This window comes from Penicillium expansum (genome assembly GCF_000769745.1).
Source record: "Penicillium expansum strain MD-8 chromosome Unknown contig273, whole genome shotgun sequence".
Taxonomy (NCBI): Eukaryota; Fungi; Ascomycota; class Eurotiomycetes; order Eurotiales; family Aspergillaceae; genus Penicillium; species Penicillium expansum.
Genome location: NW_015971201.1, coordinates 1 through 17,072, shown reverse-complemented (window position 1 = coordinate 17,072; position 17,072 = coordinate 1). Strand labels below are relative to the sequence as shown.

Here is a 17,072-nt window from a genome sequence, read left to right as displayed (position 1 = left end):
ATCGTTTCCGACATCTCAGCGAGTTTCTTGTTCAGCATTCAACATTTGCCCTGCCGTGATATCACGCCGGTGGATGTCATTGTAGGACATATGTGGGTTACCATATGCTGTTCTGGCATGATCATTCTCATGCTTGTTTATTTTTTTTTTTTTTTTCGATTTGTGTCAGAGTACGCAATCGTCTTGAGGGGCTGCGACCTCCGATTTGGAGAAGTGAAACAGAAACCGTGCTCGATGTATCTTTTCTTGTCGCCTTGTTTTTCTGTTTTCGCCTTGTCATCTTTGAGAGGGCGAGCTGTTGTTTGAGTACAAAGGCACTATCCTCTTTCGAAATCATGCGCCGATTGAAGTAGTTTATCGGGAAATTCGACAAATCGGAGAATTGTGTTCTTGTGATTTCGCCGGTTGGCTTAGTTTTCTAGGTCCATCACACACATATCAGATGGGTTACTATGTATGTGTTGTATGTAGTTCAACATCATCCTGATCAATCATTGGTGCTTTTATCTAAGATCCGTAACTATGTACACATCTCTATTAAATACATGTACTTCCCCTCTCATTTTAGTGCAACTGTGATCTCACCAGCACCGTCCCCACCATCCCGAACGATGATGCCCAGAATCCAGACATTCACGGCGAAGAAGAAGAGCCCGGCGAGGAACAGCCCAGGTACGAAGGATGGCAGCCCCAGAAATTCGAGGTTGTAACCTTGGTGCAGCCAAAGGGCCTATATGGTTTGTCAGAGTTGAAGTGCCAAGTAAAAATTGTGGCATCAGAGGATCAGTAAACAATACATACCTGTCCAGCAATCCATAGTATGGCTGCTGATATGCCCAAAGCCGGTTTGCGAATAAGCGAGGAGGAGGGCAGGTAAAACGGAAGCAGGATGAGGTACCAGAGGAAATACTAGACAGGTTAGCTGCCAGTATGACCATTTTCGGATGAAATTACTTACCTGGCTAGTACAGACTTTATTGAAAGTGACAAAGGCAAAAGTCTGCGCGAGCATCGCAGTAGTCAAGCTCTTCTTTGCTAGAACAAGAGGCAAAGCAACAACCACAAGGATCAACTGCGGGAGGAAGGCCAGTGCCTCAAAGCGAGTTTCGGCCCCACCGGCAGCGGACAGATATAGCAGTGTACTATAGGGGGAGAAATTGTGGCGGTGGTCGATGCGAGTAAGATGGTGGAAGAATGTGTGATGCAGGAATGGTTGGCCATACTGGAGGTACATGACGAGATTCAATGCCACGAAACTGACCAGTGCTGCGACAGTAAATTTCACCCGGGACGGAGTAATGAATCCGAGAGCCTTTGACAGCAGACCTAATCCAGCCGCTGCAGACCCATCGCGCTGGGCGTCCCACCACCAGAGAATGGAGACACCATAGATGAACGGATAAATCTTGAAATGTACAGCAAGGCCCAGGATAAGCCCAGCAAGGATAGGCTTCTTCGTCAAAGTTGCCCACAGCAGCGCCGCAACAAGCACGCCGAGCAGTCCTTCTGAACTACCACGGGTACTGATATTGGCTACCATGGGATTCCACAGCCAAACAGCGGCAACATATCGCAGCGCGCGCTCGACAGGAAAGCGATAGCATCGGACAAGTAGCTGGACAACAAGCCATCCAGCAAGAACATCAGATAATGCAAAAAGCGCCTTTCCAAAGGCGAAAGTCAGTGTTGACCAAGGCGCTGCACCCTCCCATGCAGTCGGGAGAAGCATCCACGCCAAGAGTGGCGTGTAGCGGTAAGTATCACGAGCATAGGGCGACTCGCCCTTTGCAACATAGTGCGCAGCATCAGTAAACACCATGTAGTCAATATCGGTGTATTTCACAGCGGAATTCGCGTCCTGCCATCCTCCATAGACGAGGAGGATGAGGCGCAGGGCTGTCGCAGCGAGGAAGACTCGCGCTGGAGAGTTGAAGAGACCCATTTCTTTCTTCCACTTTTGTCCTTTGATAACGACCAAATGAAGAAATTAAAGATTTCTCGATTGTCTGTTGCGGCTAGCTCGCATAATTGGGCGGTTTGATGAACCCCTTGGCGGATGTGGTGGGAGGAAGTAAGGAGCTGCACATCCAACCAATTTTCTTGGCCTTGAGATCTGTAGTGACCGTGAGTGTGAATTAATTTACTTCAATTCCATTCCATGCAGTTCGTGTCTGGTAAATTAGCGGATGTTTACATGGAAGATGTTGATGCCACCTCCAGGCCCTTAAGCCTGATGCCAGGCTGACTCAGCATGGTCCGTGTCCACTGCGAGATTGCCTAATCGGGACGGGAAGTATATCTCCAAGCCATGTACATACATGTGTAGTTATTGAAGCACCGTTCAGACTGGTTGGTCACTTTTGATGCCTCATTTGGACTTGAAGGTTGGATATAGTTTATCTCTGGTTGGTTCCATGGTGTCTTCCACAGTTGTACACTGACTCCCGTGATATATTTTGAGACTTGAGTATTCATACAGATATAAGGTGTATATGTTCCGTACATATACTATGGATTTAAGCAGAACTGACTGCTGTACCCGAGGTTGTAAATCCGGTGCGAGCAACAATTCCCTAGAAATATATATCTCGCTCATAGATACATACTATCTACCATAAATTACTCTATACACCATCAAAGAAGAACGCTAGACTTTAAAACTTAGGTATATGATAACAATATCAAATTAATAAATACAGGTTCATTTTATAAAATTTCAACTGATATTATAGGCCTAATATGGTTGAAGAAGAGGACTGATACCTGCCAGTTCTTCAGGCTAAAGAGTGCATTCGATTCAAAATACTAAGTACAGGGATCAAAAGAAAGGATCAGTCGAGGCAGGATCCTTTGTGGGATCCTGTCGTAAGCAAGCAAACAAACAATGCAAACAGTAGAAGAAAGCGGTCAACGAGAGCAGAAAGTATACTGTCCAGATCGTCACAACTGACAAAACAAGTGTAAATAACAGTAATTTATTCTCCTATGTCAGCAAATTATACGTCCGCTTTATGAAATTTTATGCAAAGTTGAGCACTTGGGCATGCCCATCATGGGCGGGCGCTGCCATGTCCCAAAAGCCCAAGGCCCACCGTGGGCGGGCCTTGGGAGGGCATTGTCGCAGTCTATCGAGATGTCCTATATAAAAGTTTTTATGATCGGGGCCGCGTACCCATATGCAGGGGGCCAAGTCAATCAGATCTCGTATAGGTTAGCGTAACAGCACACGACATATGACTGTAATCAGCAATATACGAAAGCAGGCTAGCCACGTACCTAGGCTCTCAAGTGCGGGCAAGAAGCGGAGGTGTGTGTGTTTGTGTTATGCTTTTTTGTCTCTCCGTCTCTTTACTCCCTTATTTCTTTCTTCTTCCTACACGCACTTGTATAGATAGCCTCGAGTAGTAACCAAGCCCGTCCACCTATACGTCCGCACTTGACCTTCTGACATCAAGGATCATCGAGTCTCAGGATTCAGTATCTTAGGCGCTAACACTAAGCCAATCGGATTTCGTATAGGTAGGTGTAACAGCACGCGACATGTTACTATAATCAGTGATAACGAAATATAGGCTAGCCATATAATAATAATAGTAACTTATTGCTAAAAGCAAAAAGGACATAAAGCGGGTCATAAGGATTCATCGGGGTCTTGGTTGGTTGATATATGTACTTTACTAGATGGCTGCCTCGCCGCTTTCCGCTACTAATTTAAAAGCTTAAAAAGATAAGCAATATAAAGATCAACCAATTGTGGAGAGGTGGGGCACTATAGGAATACTACGTAGGGTCCGATTTTTTAGCCTATCACTTCGGATAAATAGTACGAAAATGAGATTTATTACTTAAATTTACGTTATTTTTTAGGTAAATCTATAGGTAATCTATTATTATATATGTAGGAGCAGCCTACGGATAAGCCTTTATTATTTAATTATTAAAATAGGTTAGAATTATGTTCTTATAGATAATAAGTCGGTACTAACTGCTGTAAGTGAGTAAGTAGTATAAGGACAGTGTTCCTGAATCATTCCTTTCCCTTCTTCCTCCTTCTCCTTAATAGTTTACTTTTTACTTTACCTTATATTTCTATGTTGATTATACCTCTATTCTACGTCTCACCCTTTTACCCGGAGGGCTTCGGGCGTACGAAGCTATCGATTAGACCAATGTCTCTAAGCCGGCAAAGGCAGCGAGCACCCTGCAAAGCTATCAGATACAATAAGGCATACGTGGACATTATCAATGCAGCACGCATTTTACAAGTTCGAGGTGTACTGATGCTCAGCCAACAAACCCGCGCTCGCGAGGCTGTTACAGTGCTAGAGACACCGTAACATTCTCTAAGTCGTTAGAAGTATCGTGAATTTCTCTGACATTCACAGAAAGTGCGGTCCGTATAGCGTGCTGTTATGTGTGGTAGAATTGGGCTAGCACAAAGCTACTACCATGAGGAATAACGATCGCGCGGCTCTTATTGATCAACTTCAAATGAGTAAAAATCAGCTGCCAATCTGTTGTTCAGATGTCCGATTTTTCTCTATTAATCATGATCCACCCTACACTATATATATAATTGTAGCTGCTTTCACCGCAAATTATAGATGACGATAATGTATTGTATATCTATTGGACAAACTTAACTTTCCCAAAATCAAATTTCCTTAACAGACTCATGGTCAACTTCGAACAATCAACTCCGTCCAATACCTGGGCTGGCTATAATATGTAACGCAGATCTACTTCACTGTGAGTTCTAGTATCTTTCAATAATAAGGACCCTCCATAAAATACTGAGCAGCCCTAGGGGCTTGAACCACTTAGAGTGCTTTCTGGTTTCCGCGAACTCACCCTATCATTAGTACAGTACTAAATGAATTTCTATTAATCAAATTTTTTACCAATGAAATCTCCACTGATTTGTGATCCTAGTAACCTTTTGTTATTGGTCTCGTGCTAAGCGATTGCTACCTTATCTCGCCGAGGAGAAGCCGATCTCCGGAAAAAGGACGGAGCCTGATACTGCAACACCGCTTGTTCCAATAAAGAGCAGCTCATATAAGCACCGGATCTGAATTTGGTCAGGTATAAAACGGCCACTGTCCCGCCCCTGAGATTTCACGATTTGAGCAAACGTCGGCTTACATGAAATGAAGTACATTTTAGTATCAGGAGGTAGGCTGCTGGAGCCCCTAGACTCTCATAGACTTATCTAACCCAGATATAGGTGTGGTTAGCGGTGTTGTATTACTTGAATCGCTTGCGTAAGAACCCATCGTCCACGCTTGAAATTTGGCCGACCAAATCAGAACAACTTGATGAGATAGGTTAGATGCCGTCAGATTATGTGGTCTCGTTTTATACCAAAAGTAATATGACAGACTAGTTATGAATCGAATTCAAACCTGTTACAAACCTGTCTAGTCCTAACGGAGATCAACCAGTTTATTAGGCAGAGATATATCGCGGATTTGACCACGTTATATACGTACTTCACATACCACCGTACAATAACAAAAGAACATAGCGATGCCCCGCAAAAGAAACGAAGGTATATTATAAACTTAATTCTCTCCCCGGTCCGCGGTATCTTCTCATAGACATATGATAGTTCCTTAAGGATTTGTTGATTATATAGATAGATCTCCTCGTGTTTTCTTCTCTCCATTGGAGAGATTATCATGGCGCTGGCCATAGGAAAGTATATTATCAGGGGCAATCGAGGGCCTCTCAACCCAGAGTCCGATGAGACTGCTAAGCTCGAAAAGGTCGGATCCTCAGTGAGCTCGACCTCGAAAAAGAATAAATTCCGCCGGCATTGCAAACGATTCTGGTGCATCTACCTCATCGCTAATATGATATTCTTGGCTATTTTCTTACCAGTTTTGTAAGCCAGAAAGCTCCCTTGCTTATTCTCCTGTTTATCATCAAACTGACTCTGTCAAACAAGCTTTCTGGTTGCTATTCCTGCCATTGCGCAACTGGTCGTCAACAAATCGGATCTGCGAATTGTTAATGCCGAAGTGATGCACCCAACAGCAGATACAGTACGAATGACACTAGAAGCAAAGGTAAACTTGAAGCTTGCACTGGGTGTTCGACTCGATCCAGTCGTCTTCTATACTTTTGTGCGCTCCACCGGCCATGAAAATGCATATGCTGGAATTGAGATCCCCGGGCAGACCATCAAGGGGAATTATTCACTCGGAGTCACGGACCAGTTGACACCAATCCTCAATATGACTTCTTGGGAAACCTTTGTGAGCCAAGCTGTCTTCCAAAAGGAAACAGCATTATCGCTATATGGGGCGACCACTGGATATCTCGGGGTCCTGAAAAACCACATTATATTAGATAAAGATGTGGCGATGCCAAGTGAGTACTTCATATAGTAGTCTTCCATTGCTAATCTCTAAAATAGCTTTAAACAAGTTTGCCGGCTTCTCCATTGCAAACAGCACATTCCTCTTACCTGCAGAGGACGACGGATCCAACCTCGTTGCCAATATTACACTTCCAAACTCCTCCGCCCTCAGCTTCGAAGTTGGCACCATCACACTCGACCTCAAAAGCGGCAATACAGACCTAGTCATCGGCGAAGCAACAGTCAAGGACGTCACTATCAGACCAGGCAACAACACATTCCCGTTGAGAGGTGTGGTCGATATCGGTACCATGATCGGCAACCTCACCGAAGTTCTCAGCTCACAGGGTCCGGCCATCAGGAGAGGCGCACTGAGCCTGACAGCTGTGACCAGATCAATTGTATCCAACGGCACTCTAATCCCGTACTATACAAAAGTCCTCAGGTCACTACCCCTGATCGCGAATGTGAGCATTGGCGATGTTCTCAGAAACTCGCTCGGTCACCTGGGCTCGAGTGAAACATTGTCAGACCCCGATGACAAACGCAGGAGGGGCCCTGTACAGTTGGGCGGCCCAGTTGGATACGGCGACTCGTATAGCCAGGTGGCAAGTCTGAAACACAACAGGCATGTTCAAAAGATCTTTGAGGATGAAGATCCCGAGCGACGAGACGCAATGATAGATTCGCTGGCTCGTTATTATGCCGCGCTATGAATGTATGATTTGAATTGAATTCAAAGATACCTCCATGGCCCTTTTTTTCCTCTCTCAATTAAATCTTAAAATCTGATGTGCTACGTGTTCATCGACCATTGAGGCGAATGAGGTAGATACATGTAATTTATACTGATCATTGCCCTAGTCTCTCGGCATGAAAGAAACTGATATGAAGTAGGACCCTCATCTTGGTGTCAATCGTGTAGTATAAAAATGAAAAAAAAAAATAAGAAAAATAAGAAAGTTGTGAGATTCTACAGTACATTGATACACTTGAAAAATTGAAATGAAAAAAAAAGGTCAAGTCTGTCATACATTCATTTCCCACATATGCCCTATGCTAACATGCCGAATCGAAAAATTCCAAACAAAAAGAATAGAATAGAGAACAGAAGAGAACAATCATTCAGTAATAAAGTCCACCGTTTGCAAAATACCCAGGATCCGGCATGGGATCAAAATACGCAGGTTGTTCTCCGAATTTTGGGCCTTTCTCATGATCGGGGGTCAACAAAGTCATCACTTCGTTCCTCCCATCAGTATCAGTGACAACCCCCGGCCACAAGTTGTTGTCACTCCAGCTAAGATACTCCCAGAGATACTGCCCCCCTGAATCATCCGTGAACGGTGTAGTAGCGAGGGGGTCAAGGAACCCATTCTCACCCATAGCCATATTACCACGACCCAGTTCAGGCACTGGGAACATGAGAGACATATCCCGACCAGCGGGATAAGAGCCGCTAAGAATACTAGCGGAAGAATCAGGATCGGTGAGGTCCTGCCCCCGCTTGCTGGCCTCGTAGATACGCGAGATGGCATCCAGCGACCGCTTCGCCGTATGGCCAAAGGACTGCATACGGGCCAGGGTCATCATGGCCATTTCCACCTGCGCCTGGCAGGACTCAATAGAGGCGCGGGGGTCATTTACCGTTGGATCGTTGAGGAACAATCCCACCAAGGGAACCAGAGAAGCCTGGAAGGTCCACCAGACAGCATTCCATCCGCATAGCTGGTTAAGCTGCGCCGTAGCAGCAATATTCCGAATAGATTCCTCTGCAACTTCCCGACATTTTTCAATCGCGGTGCGCTCCTCGGATCGCAGTGCGATATAAGGAACGCGGCGCATGGCGTAGCTGAGCAGTGTTGGTCGGTACAGGAGGATCCGCTGGTTATAGTAGCGCCAGCGCATGACTGTGCGGACGGTGTTTATTGACTCTGAGCAGGGCTCATGGTCTTTCAGGACGGAGGGGAGATTGTCCCACCACTCGAGGAGCTGTGCATCTGCGTGGGCCATTTCTTGGTGCTTAACAAGCGGTGCTGCGGCGAGGGACTCTTGGACTTGGGTTGCGATCTTAGCGAAGCGAATATTTTCCACTAAGGGGAGGATCTCGAGGACGTTTCCCTATTAGGATATCATTAGTCAACCGATCTTTTTTTTTTCTTTGAAAGGAACAAGACCTACCTTGTCTCGACAAAGGGGAGGTTTAACTGTAATGTTTGAGCCTATCCGACCCATACTAGGCCGACCCAGTGTCATGCCAGCCCAGGTATCCATGCAGAACAATGACCACCAAACGCGGCGCTTAAGATCCATGGAGGCTAGCTTCGCCGCACTCGGTATTTGACGAGTTTCGGCAAACTCCTTGTGCAGTCCCAAGGCAGCCGCCATACGCAACGCAGCACCCATAAGGGAGTATGCCAGATTCGGCTGGCTGATATGGTGGCAGTACCAGCCGCCCATCAGGCCCAGCGCCTGGATAGTCTCGATATGGGAGCTTCCCAAGGAAGTCAGGGTCAAGTGGCCCTTGCATCGCAGGAAGTATGTTTGGTGTGTTACATCATCGGGTCCTGTAGCCGCAATGCAACCGAGAGCAAGAACAATGTTCAGCAGAGCAAGCCAATGGTCATCTCTCCGACGACCGGCGCAGTAAGCCTCGCGGAAGGAACGCTCATCGATCATAGGAGCGAAGGCTTGGAAATAGAGGAAATATGCATCGAGCATTTGCATCTCCGAGGGTGGAATAAGGGGTTGCGGGGGTGTGACAGGCCCATGATGCGACCATCCTGTCGCGTTCTCCTGTTCGTTCACAGGAGTTCGCGAAAAATACGAGGCACAGCCTGGATCCAACCAGACAATGACCTTGATCACGGCCTGGATAGATGATACACCCAGGTAAGATGAAGGCTGGCGAGCCGACAGCGACAGCCCATTAACGTCATCCGAGACGCCCTCTACTAAATCCGAGGAGCTAGTATTACGACTATCCGGGAGTTCCTCCGGCATAGTTTGCAGAGCCTCGAGGTTGTCATCGTCATTTGACAAAGGTGAGACATGTGCTTCCAGGGAAGCTGATGTAGATGGTGAATCGGCATGATGTGACAGTGTTTGCGTGTGAGAGCCCGACGGAGCGGTTGTGAGCTCGAGGAGTTTCTCCCGTGGCAAATTTGCTAATGACTCTGGAGAGAAGTTGGGGAATAACTTTCCCAGGATACTTCGATATTCTTCGAGAGTTGTAGATAGCTTTTCTACATGTCTGTAGAGAATAGATTGGTCAGATGTTTAGGGTTAGAAGAAAATGGGCGAGCGACTCACCTCCGTGACGGCCGCGGGTCTGAATAGTGACACTGGTCTGACTTCTTATACCATCGACATGCCTCACATGGCTTCTCGCCATCACACTTGATCTTGCGATGGCGACAAGATGTACAAGCGCGCAAGGTTGTCACACGGCGACTAATGGATTCACGTCTTTCACTAGTAGACCGGTTGCGGGCAGGAGTTGCTGCCGTAGGGTTCTCGAAACCCTCGAATGTATGGAACATTGTTGATATGGTTATAAATTTCACGACCACCGTGTCCGTGTGGTCACTGAGTGGGCGACATGGATGTGCAGGATAATGTCGTATGATGTTTCTGATAAATTGTGAGACGGTTAATGCTTCACATTGCTGAAAAATGGCCAGTCATATGCCTGAGGGAATAGAACAAAAGCAGATTAAAAAGGAAAAAGCAGATTAAAACGAAAAAAATAGGCTGATCCGCTTAATCTCCCCGCATTTTGGTGATGGGTTTGAACCTGTGCAAGTCTTTTTTCCTGTCCGGGCTCAGTCGGGTCACAGTGATTGGTCGAGTATATTAGGATTATTATAGGCTAGTGATCCCTGCAACTCCGGATTATTCCTTTGGAAATAGGAACACGAACACTCTCTTTCTCACATTCATTGGGAAAGAAAGAAAGAAAAAAAAAAAGTCCTTCAGCCTCCGATTTAACGTGAAGATTCCCGCATCAGTAACTCCCGGCATGTAAGACATAACAGGGGACTTCATGGGCTCAACTGGGGTTTCGAGTCCCGAGCTGCCTAACATTTCAGCCGGGAATTGCCACGCCAGCATGAACAGGGGGTGCAGATGTCTGTCATTCACGGGAAATTTCCAATTTCGCTTCCAGGTGTTCACACGCCACAAACCGTGCATGGCAGGGTACTCGGTACCCCGTGGTGTGGCATGGATTCCCCGAAGTGAGGGGCAATTTCCCCAGACTCACTTTGGGAAAATCATGAGCCCTGCAGGACACTGGACGATCGTATGGGGAATAGAACTAGCAGTGCATGTCCGTTGCATGGGGAGATTAGGTCCAGTGGTCCAGTAGTCCAGTACCAACAAAGTTTCCCTTAGACCGGATATTTCAACCTGTTTCGCCAATCAAGAGGGTCAACCCTTCTCATTTCTATGACTGTCCTCCGTGTGCTCCGTACGGGGTATACCATAATGGCTCTAAGCCCGACGCCTGGCGCCTGGAATGAGGGATTTTCACGAATCAAGGGGCTGGTGCTCATGTCCACTTATGCTTACCCCGTGTATCAGGAGGGGCAGTGTGCCCACGGTGTACCTTGCCACTGGGGGTCCGGTGCCGAAATAATTTCGCGCCAATGTCCCTTTTGAGTCAAGGGGCCGAAATGGGGACACAGGGCGCGTAGGAGTTCCCGCCTTATTTTCTCTTATTCTCAAAGGGAAAAAAGAGGCCAAGAGAGAGAAACTCCGCCTCCAAGTAAATTTAAAGCATTGTTTTGCAGAGCGTCACGCTCTGATCCTGGATGTCCAGGGAAGTTATCGGGCTATGCCAAGCCTGTGGGATGAAATGGAACCGAAGGATGCAGGATGCCCGCTGTCTGCCGATTTTCAACCGGTTTTCAACGGTCATTGGCTCGGTTGTGACTTGTGACCATTCATGCAGTATACTAAAGGTAATTAGTGCAATAAGTGCAAGAATAATAAATTAAGCGCATAGGCCGTCGATGCCCGAAAGAGGCTGCCTACACAAGGGGGGAAAAGCAGATGATATACAGGTCCATCAGTCCAGTGAATCTGCAAGTTTATGATAAGAGCAACTCATGGAAAAGGAAGCCGGGCATCAATAATCCATGGCATTTTGAGCTTGACGGGACCTTTTCCGTGGCCAACAAAGATCTGGGGTGGATATAACGACCCCAGAGGGTTCCCGAGGTCGACACTGGTGGGGAGACCCTGTTGTAATTTTGAAGAGTTGCAAATTCCTAAAATTTCACTGTATTTGAAGAGCATAACTTGCAAATATACAGGTCATGTGTCACACTAGTCCTGTTTCAACACGGCAAGTTTCGTCTTTCCCAAAAGGGAAAGGGGCTCTCCGGGCTTATCGATAAGAACAAGACGGTCTCCAACAATGTATAAATCCGGGGCAGACAAAGCTACCTCCTTCATATTGCCAATTGCTTTTCAAAATGGCTATGTTTGTGCACCCTCTGTCTTCTGGCTGGTCCTTCAAGGACCGGGACACAGACGAATGGCTGCCAGTAGCTACGGTCCCATCCGTGGTACAGCAGGATCTCATTGCTAACAACAAGTGAGCTGTTTTCTTCTCAAACCAAATTTTTCAAATCTAACAGAATTCGCCCAATAGGCTCGATGATCCTTATATCGGGTTCAAAGAATTGGATGCCCGCTGGGTCAACGAAAAGTCATGGGTCTACCGAAATGTGGTGGAGAAGCCATCCGCCCCTGCCGGTTCGTCAATTGTGCTGGTCTTCGACGGTCTTGATACATTTGCCAAAGTCAAGCTGGACGGACAAGTGATCCTGGAGAGTGATAACATGTTCCTGGGTCACCGGGTGGACGTAACCAAAGCATTAGAAGCAGAGGGGGAGCACACGCTCGAGATTGAGTTCGACTGTGCACTCATCAAGGCACGCGAGCTCCGACTCCAGGATACCACACATAAATGGGTCGGATTTAACGGTGATCCATCGCGCATGGCTGTGCGCAAAGCTCAGTACCACTGGGGTTGGGATTGGGGTCCAGTGTTGATGACCGCGGGCATCTGGCGTGCCGTGCGATTTGAGGTGTATCAGGCCCGTGTGGCCAATCTGTGGCCCCAAACCAAGCTCTCTGCAGACCACCAGACAGCTGAGGTGACGGCTGTTATCGATGTGGAGAGCGTCGGTGATGGGGAATATACGGCCCAGTTTAGCTTAGGCTTAAAAGGGAACGAGATTGCAAGCAAGGTGATCCCAGTGTCTGGGAAGACCGCTCAAGTAATATTCCCAGTCGACAAGCCGGCTCTGTGGTGGCCCCATGGATATGGCGAGCAGACTCTTTACGATGTATCGGTGTCGCTACTTCGCAATGGGGAGCAGGTTGGCCAGGAATCTAAGAAGTTTGGTATCCGAACCGCCGAAATAGTTCAACAACCGGATAAGCATGGGAAATCCTTCTTCTTCCGAATTAATGGGATGGACATTTTCTGCGGCGGTTCATGTTGGATTCCGGCGGACAGTCTCCTCCCTGCTGTTAGTGCGGAGCGATACCGCAAGTGGATTGAGCTTATGGTCGCTGGCAGACAAGTGATGATTCGGTAAGTTTTATTTTTCTTTTTTCCTGGGATTTATGTGGATTTAGCTAACGTTGAACAAGCGTCTGGGGTGGTGGTATATATGAAGACGATTCCTTCTATGAGGCCTGCGACGAATTGGGAGTGCTGGTCTGGCAAGACTTCATGTTTGGATGTGGCAATTATCCCACATGGCCCGAGATGCTCGATTCTGTCCGTCAAGAAACAATCTACAATCTGGAGCGTATGCGCCACCATCCTTCGATTGTGCTGTATGCGGGCAACAACGAGGATTATCAGGTTGCAGAGTCGGAGGGCTTGACCTACAACTACGAAGACAAAGACCCCGAGAGCTGGTTGAAAACAGATTTCCCGGCACGATATATCTACGAGAAGCTGCTCCCAGATGTGGTGGCTGAGTATTCACCCGACACATTCTATCACCCTGGAAGTCCATGGGGAGATGGCAAGATATCGTCAGATGCCACTGTTGGTGATATGCACCAGTGGAACGGTCAGCGTCCCCTAAAAGACTTTGAGTTATTGCGCTAATCACCAGAATAGTGTGGCATGGAACGCAAGAGAAGTACCAAATTTTCGATACTCTCGGCGGCCGGTTCAACAGCGAGTTTGGAATGGAGGCATTCCCCCATATCTCTACCATTGAACACTTTGTCGAGAATCCCGAGGACATGTTCCCTCAATCCCATGTTATCGATTTCCACAACAAGGCCGACGGTCATGAACGAAGACTGGCGACGTACCTTGTAGAGAATCTACGGACCGCCACAGAGCTCGATGTATGACTATCACCATGATGAACATCGATACAGGCTAACATATCCAGACTTATATCTATCTCACTCAAGTTGTACAAGCAGAGACCATGATGTTTGGCTACCGAGGCTGGCGCCGGCAATGGGGCGATGAGCGACACTGCGGTGGCGCCCTGCTCTGGCAGCTGAACGACTGCTGGCCGACAATCTCGTGGGCCATCGTAGACTACTTCCTCAAGCCGAAGCCAGCATACTACGCCGTCAAGCGAGTCTTGAACCCGATCGCCGTCGGGGTCCGACGCGAGCACCACGACTGGAGCGTGGCACACGCCCAGCCACCCAAAACCAGCAAGTATGAGCTTTGGATCGCCAGCAATCAACCAGAGAGTGTCCAAGGCAGTGTCGAGCTGCGTTTCCTATCGGTCAACACAGGCCGCGATATCCGGGCTCCGATCGTACGTGAAAACATCACCATTGCTGCCAATGGCACCACCGACATCATCACTGATGGTGTTCTCGACCACATCGCCGAGCCAGAACCACATGTCCTCGCCGCCCGGTTGTGGGTGGAGAACCAGGTTGTAGCACGGGATGTTGACTGGCCACAGCCATTGAAATATCTCAATTTGTCCGAGCGACACGTAGAGGTTAAGAAGCAGACAGGGAAATCTGGTGAGACCGTGTTAGTGATCAGTGCTCGCAAGCCGGTCAAGTGTCTTGTTTTCGAGGAGCAAGAAGGTGTGCAACTTGAAGACAACGCTATTGACATTGTCCCTGGTGATGAGCAGACAGTCAGAGTTACTGGCCTTGGAAGTGAGCCTCTGAAATACCGGTACTTGGGACAAGCATCTTCCGAAGTTGTTGAATGAGTGGCTCGTACCTATACCATATAGCAGTGAATAAAATGATTCCAATGAGCAAAAATCACTTAGAAATACCAAAGATACCTTTTGTAAAATATGAATAGATATAAAAATATACCGAGGACGATGTAGAAAGAGAGCCAGAAGAGAAGATCATCTCATATCTTATCGGGGAGATCTGAACTTAACAACCTCCAACTCAACTTTTTGCCAATGGGTACCAAACGCGACTGGGAAGGCCAGCCACTCGAGCTCAATCCTCAAGATACAATCATGGCAGAAGCAGAAGCAGAGTCAGCTCCTTCAATCTTGTCAATCTTTGAGAACTTCCGCGACGAGCTGGACGAGCACCATGACCGCCGCGAGCGTATTATCAAGAAAAGCCGCGACATTACCGCCTTGAGCAAGAAGATGTATGTCTCCACATCCAACTAAACACGAGTACTATCATTAACTGAGATCTGTCTAGCATCTTTGCCCTTCAACGAGTCCGCGCAACAAACCAACCCCTCCCACCCAAAATCGCCCAAGAAAACCAAACCCGCTTCGACCAAATCCAAGCACTGTTCGAAGGTGTCGTTCCCGAACAACTAGGCATCAATGGCTGGCGATACCAGCGCCAAATCAGTGCCGGAATTCAAGAATTTATCGAAGCCATCTCCTTCGACCACTACCTACGCACACAAACGCTAATCACCCACGCCGAGTGCTCCGCCCGCATCCCACCGCAAATCCTCGTTTCAGAAGAAGACTACCTGATGGGCCTGTACGATCTCACAGGAGAGATGATGCGCTTTGCGGTTTTATCACTGAGCTCTGGAAACGCAACTGCTATTCAGACTACCGAGAACACAGCAAGCGAAAACGAGAAATCGACGGTCGCTTCATCGCAGGGTGGCATCGTGGTTGATCTACGTGCTATGCGCGCAGGGTTTGAGGCCCTCAGTGTGCCACCACGGCATTACATGTTCCGGGATATGGCGAAGAAGCTGGATGTGATGCAGAACAGTGTGGAGAAGGTTGAGCGGGCGGCGTATGGAATTGTCGTTCGTGGAAGTGAGAGGCCAAGTGGGTGGACGCCTGATCTATCGGGCTCAGTGGAGGTGGCATCCTACTAAGAAACTACATATCATGAAGTATCCAGCAATGATCAATGGCTTTTGAATGACAGTTGTACATCGCTGTAGTCTAGTATAGTTCGGGGAAGTCTGCATGGCTTTCCATATGTTAATTTGACGATCAAGTATTTCTCTATCCCCATGCCCCGATATCCCCCGATATCCCCCTGTTAGTGATTTATTTCTACAATTTTATGGAAATTGGCATATCCCCGTATTTGGCATTGCTATACAGGTGCGTCACGGTGACATCATAAGTTCAGGACGGTAAAGACAGTAGAGAAGCCGTTGCAGAAACAACTCGAACTTGGGTGTAAGAAAAGAAAAAAGATAAAGCATTTGAAATTGGAAGAATCAAAGAAGAAAAAAACGCCCTCGTAAACCGATCGTATCACCCATTATCTCATAGCACCAAGAGCCAAAGTCAGAGCAATGTGGACTCTATAGGCCAAAATCAGACGGGTGAGCGTGGGTTCTCATCCTCGGAGAGAATACCCTGCGAAATCAAGTCTTCGGGCTGCGGCCGATTCTGAATCTTATGCTCGAGGTTATCGACCAGCATATGTTTCTCGAGTTCACGGGCGTGGGCCTGCAGCGCTGGGGCGGCGGAGGTTGCGGGGAGGATATTACCTTGGCGGGCTGTTAGTATACTGAGAGGGAATCCCAGGTACGAGTATCAGGTACAAAATAAAGTAGAAAATGAGAAATGAGATATCACATCAGAATGAAAAGGAAAAAAGAAAGGGAAACAAACGCTCAACCAGCTCGTCCTTCTCAGGCCTCTTCTCCAGGTTCTTCTTCAGACTGTCTGTAGCACGCTGGCGGTCGAGCTCCTGGCGGGCAGATTGAAGAGCTCTGTCGCTATGTTAACGATTATATCTCAAGAGACTGGGAACTATTCGAGGGAATACCCACGGAGCTACATTGGTGTCCAGCAGGATGTGGCGGTTCTTGAGGTCCTGCATTTCCGGGCGAGTTTGGAGGTGTTTCTCCAGCGAGTTGCGACGCTCGTGGGTCGGGGGAAGGGACTGTTCGATGGAGGACATTGTAGCAAGTATTGATGGTCAAAGTGTTCCAAGGTTGTTAAAGGGTGAAATCAGGAGAGAAATGAAGTAATTTGAAAGCTGGAAAAGGCGAAAGTCAAGTGATGTCCCGTGGGACAATCACGCGGGGAAAGCGGCGGTCTATACATCTACATCATCTACATCATATACAACATACTCGGAGACAACTACACAAGAGTAAGAATTAAGAGTGAATTCACTGGGATAATCTGGGATAATCTGGAACTGGAATGCTAGTAGATCATAAAACAAAAAAAAAACACAATCCACTATCATACCATTTCCCAGCGCAAAAAAAAAA

The 17,072-nt window shown here is 47.5% G+C and overlaps 6 protein-coding genes across 6 annotated transcripts; 3 read left to right on the top strand and 3 right to left on the bottom strand.

Moving 5' to 3' along the window:
• Window positions 1–559: 559 nt before the first annotated feature.
• On the bottom strand, window positions 560–1,942 carry PEX2_081520 (glycosylphosphatidylinositol-alpha 1,4 mannosyltransferase I; the record flags this gene model as incomplete). Its single annotated transcript, XM_016745422.1, has 3 exons — window positions 560–730; window positions 802–909; window positions 959–1,942. 3 exons carry the CDS (start codon window positions 1,940–1,942, stop codon window positions 560–562), a joined length of 1,263 nt encoding a protein of 420 aa, XP_016602170.1.
• A 3,739-nt stretch (window positions 1,943–5,681) lies between these two features.
• Window positions 5,682–7,080, top strand: PEX2_081510 (DUF3712 domain-containing protein; the record flags this gene model as incomplete). The annotated part of the gene is made up of 3 exons (XM_016745421.1): window positions 5,682–5,887; window positions 5,951–6,375; window positions 6,422–7,080. 3 exons carry the CDS (start codon window positions 5,682–5,684, stop codon window positions 7,078–7,080), a joined length of 1,290 nt encoding a protein of 429 aa, XP_016602169.1.
• Window positions 7,081–7,489: 409 nt separating this feature from the next.
• PEX2_081500 (uncharacterized protein) lies at window positions 7,490–9,906 on the bottom strand (the record flags this gene model as incomplete). The annotated part of the gene is made up of 3 exons (XM_016745420.1): window positions 7,490–8,485; window positions 8,546–9,617; window positions 9,677–9,906. The coding sequence occupies 3 exons, from the start codon at window positions 9,904–9,906 to the stop codon at window positions 7,490–7,492; spliced, it is 2,298 nt and encodes a 765-aa protein (XP_016602168.1).
• Window positions 9,907–11,844: 1,938 nt separating this feature from the next.
• PEX2_081490 (glycoside hydrolase family 2 protein) lies at window positions 11,845–14,595 on the top strand (the record flags this gene model as incomplete). The annotated part of the gene is made up of 5 exons (XM_016745419.1): window positions 11,845–11,966; window positions 12,024–12,974; window positions 13,034–13,464; window positions 13,515–13,750; window positions 13,798–14,595. 5 exons carry the CDS (start codon window positions 11,845–11,847, stop codon window positions 14,593–14,595), a joined length of 2,538 nt encoding a protein of 845 aa, XP_016602167.1.
• A 207-nt stretch (window positions 14,596–14,802) lies between these two features.
• On the top strand, window positions 14,803–15,707 carry PEX2_081480 (translin family protein; the record flags this gene model as incomplete). The annotated part of the gene is made up of 2 exons (XM_016745418.1): window positions 14,803–15,002; window positions 15,059–15,707. The coding sequence occupies 2 exons, from the start codon at window positions 14,803–14,805 to the stop codon at window positions 15,705–15,707; spliced, it is 849 nt and encodes a 282-aa protein (XP_016602166.1).
• Window positions 15,708–16,161: 454 nt separating this feature from the next.
• Window positions 16,162–16,753, bottom strand: PEX2_081470 (RPEL repeat-containing protein; the record flags this gene model as incomplete). Its single annotated transcript, XM_016745417.1, has 3 exons — window positions 16,162–16,337; window positions 16,462–16,562; window positions 16,623–16,753. 3 exons carry the CDS (start codon window positions 16,751–16,753, stop codon window positions 16,162–16,164), a joined length of 408 nt encoding a protein of 135 aa, XP_016602165.1.
• Between the last annotated feature and the right edge of the window lie 319 nt (window positions 16,754–17,072).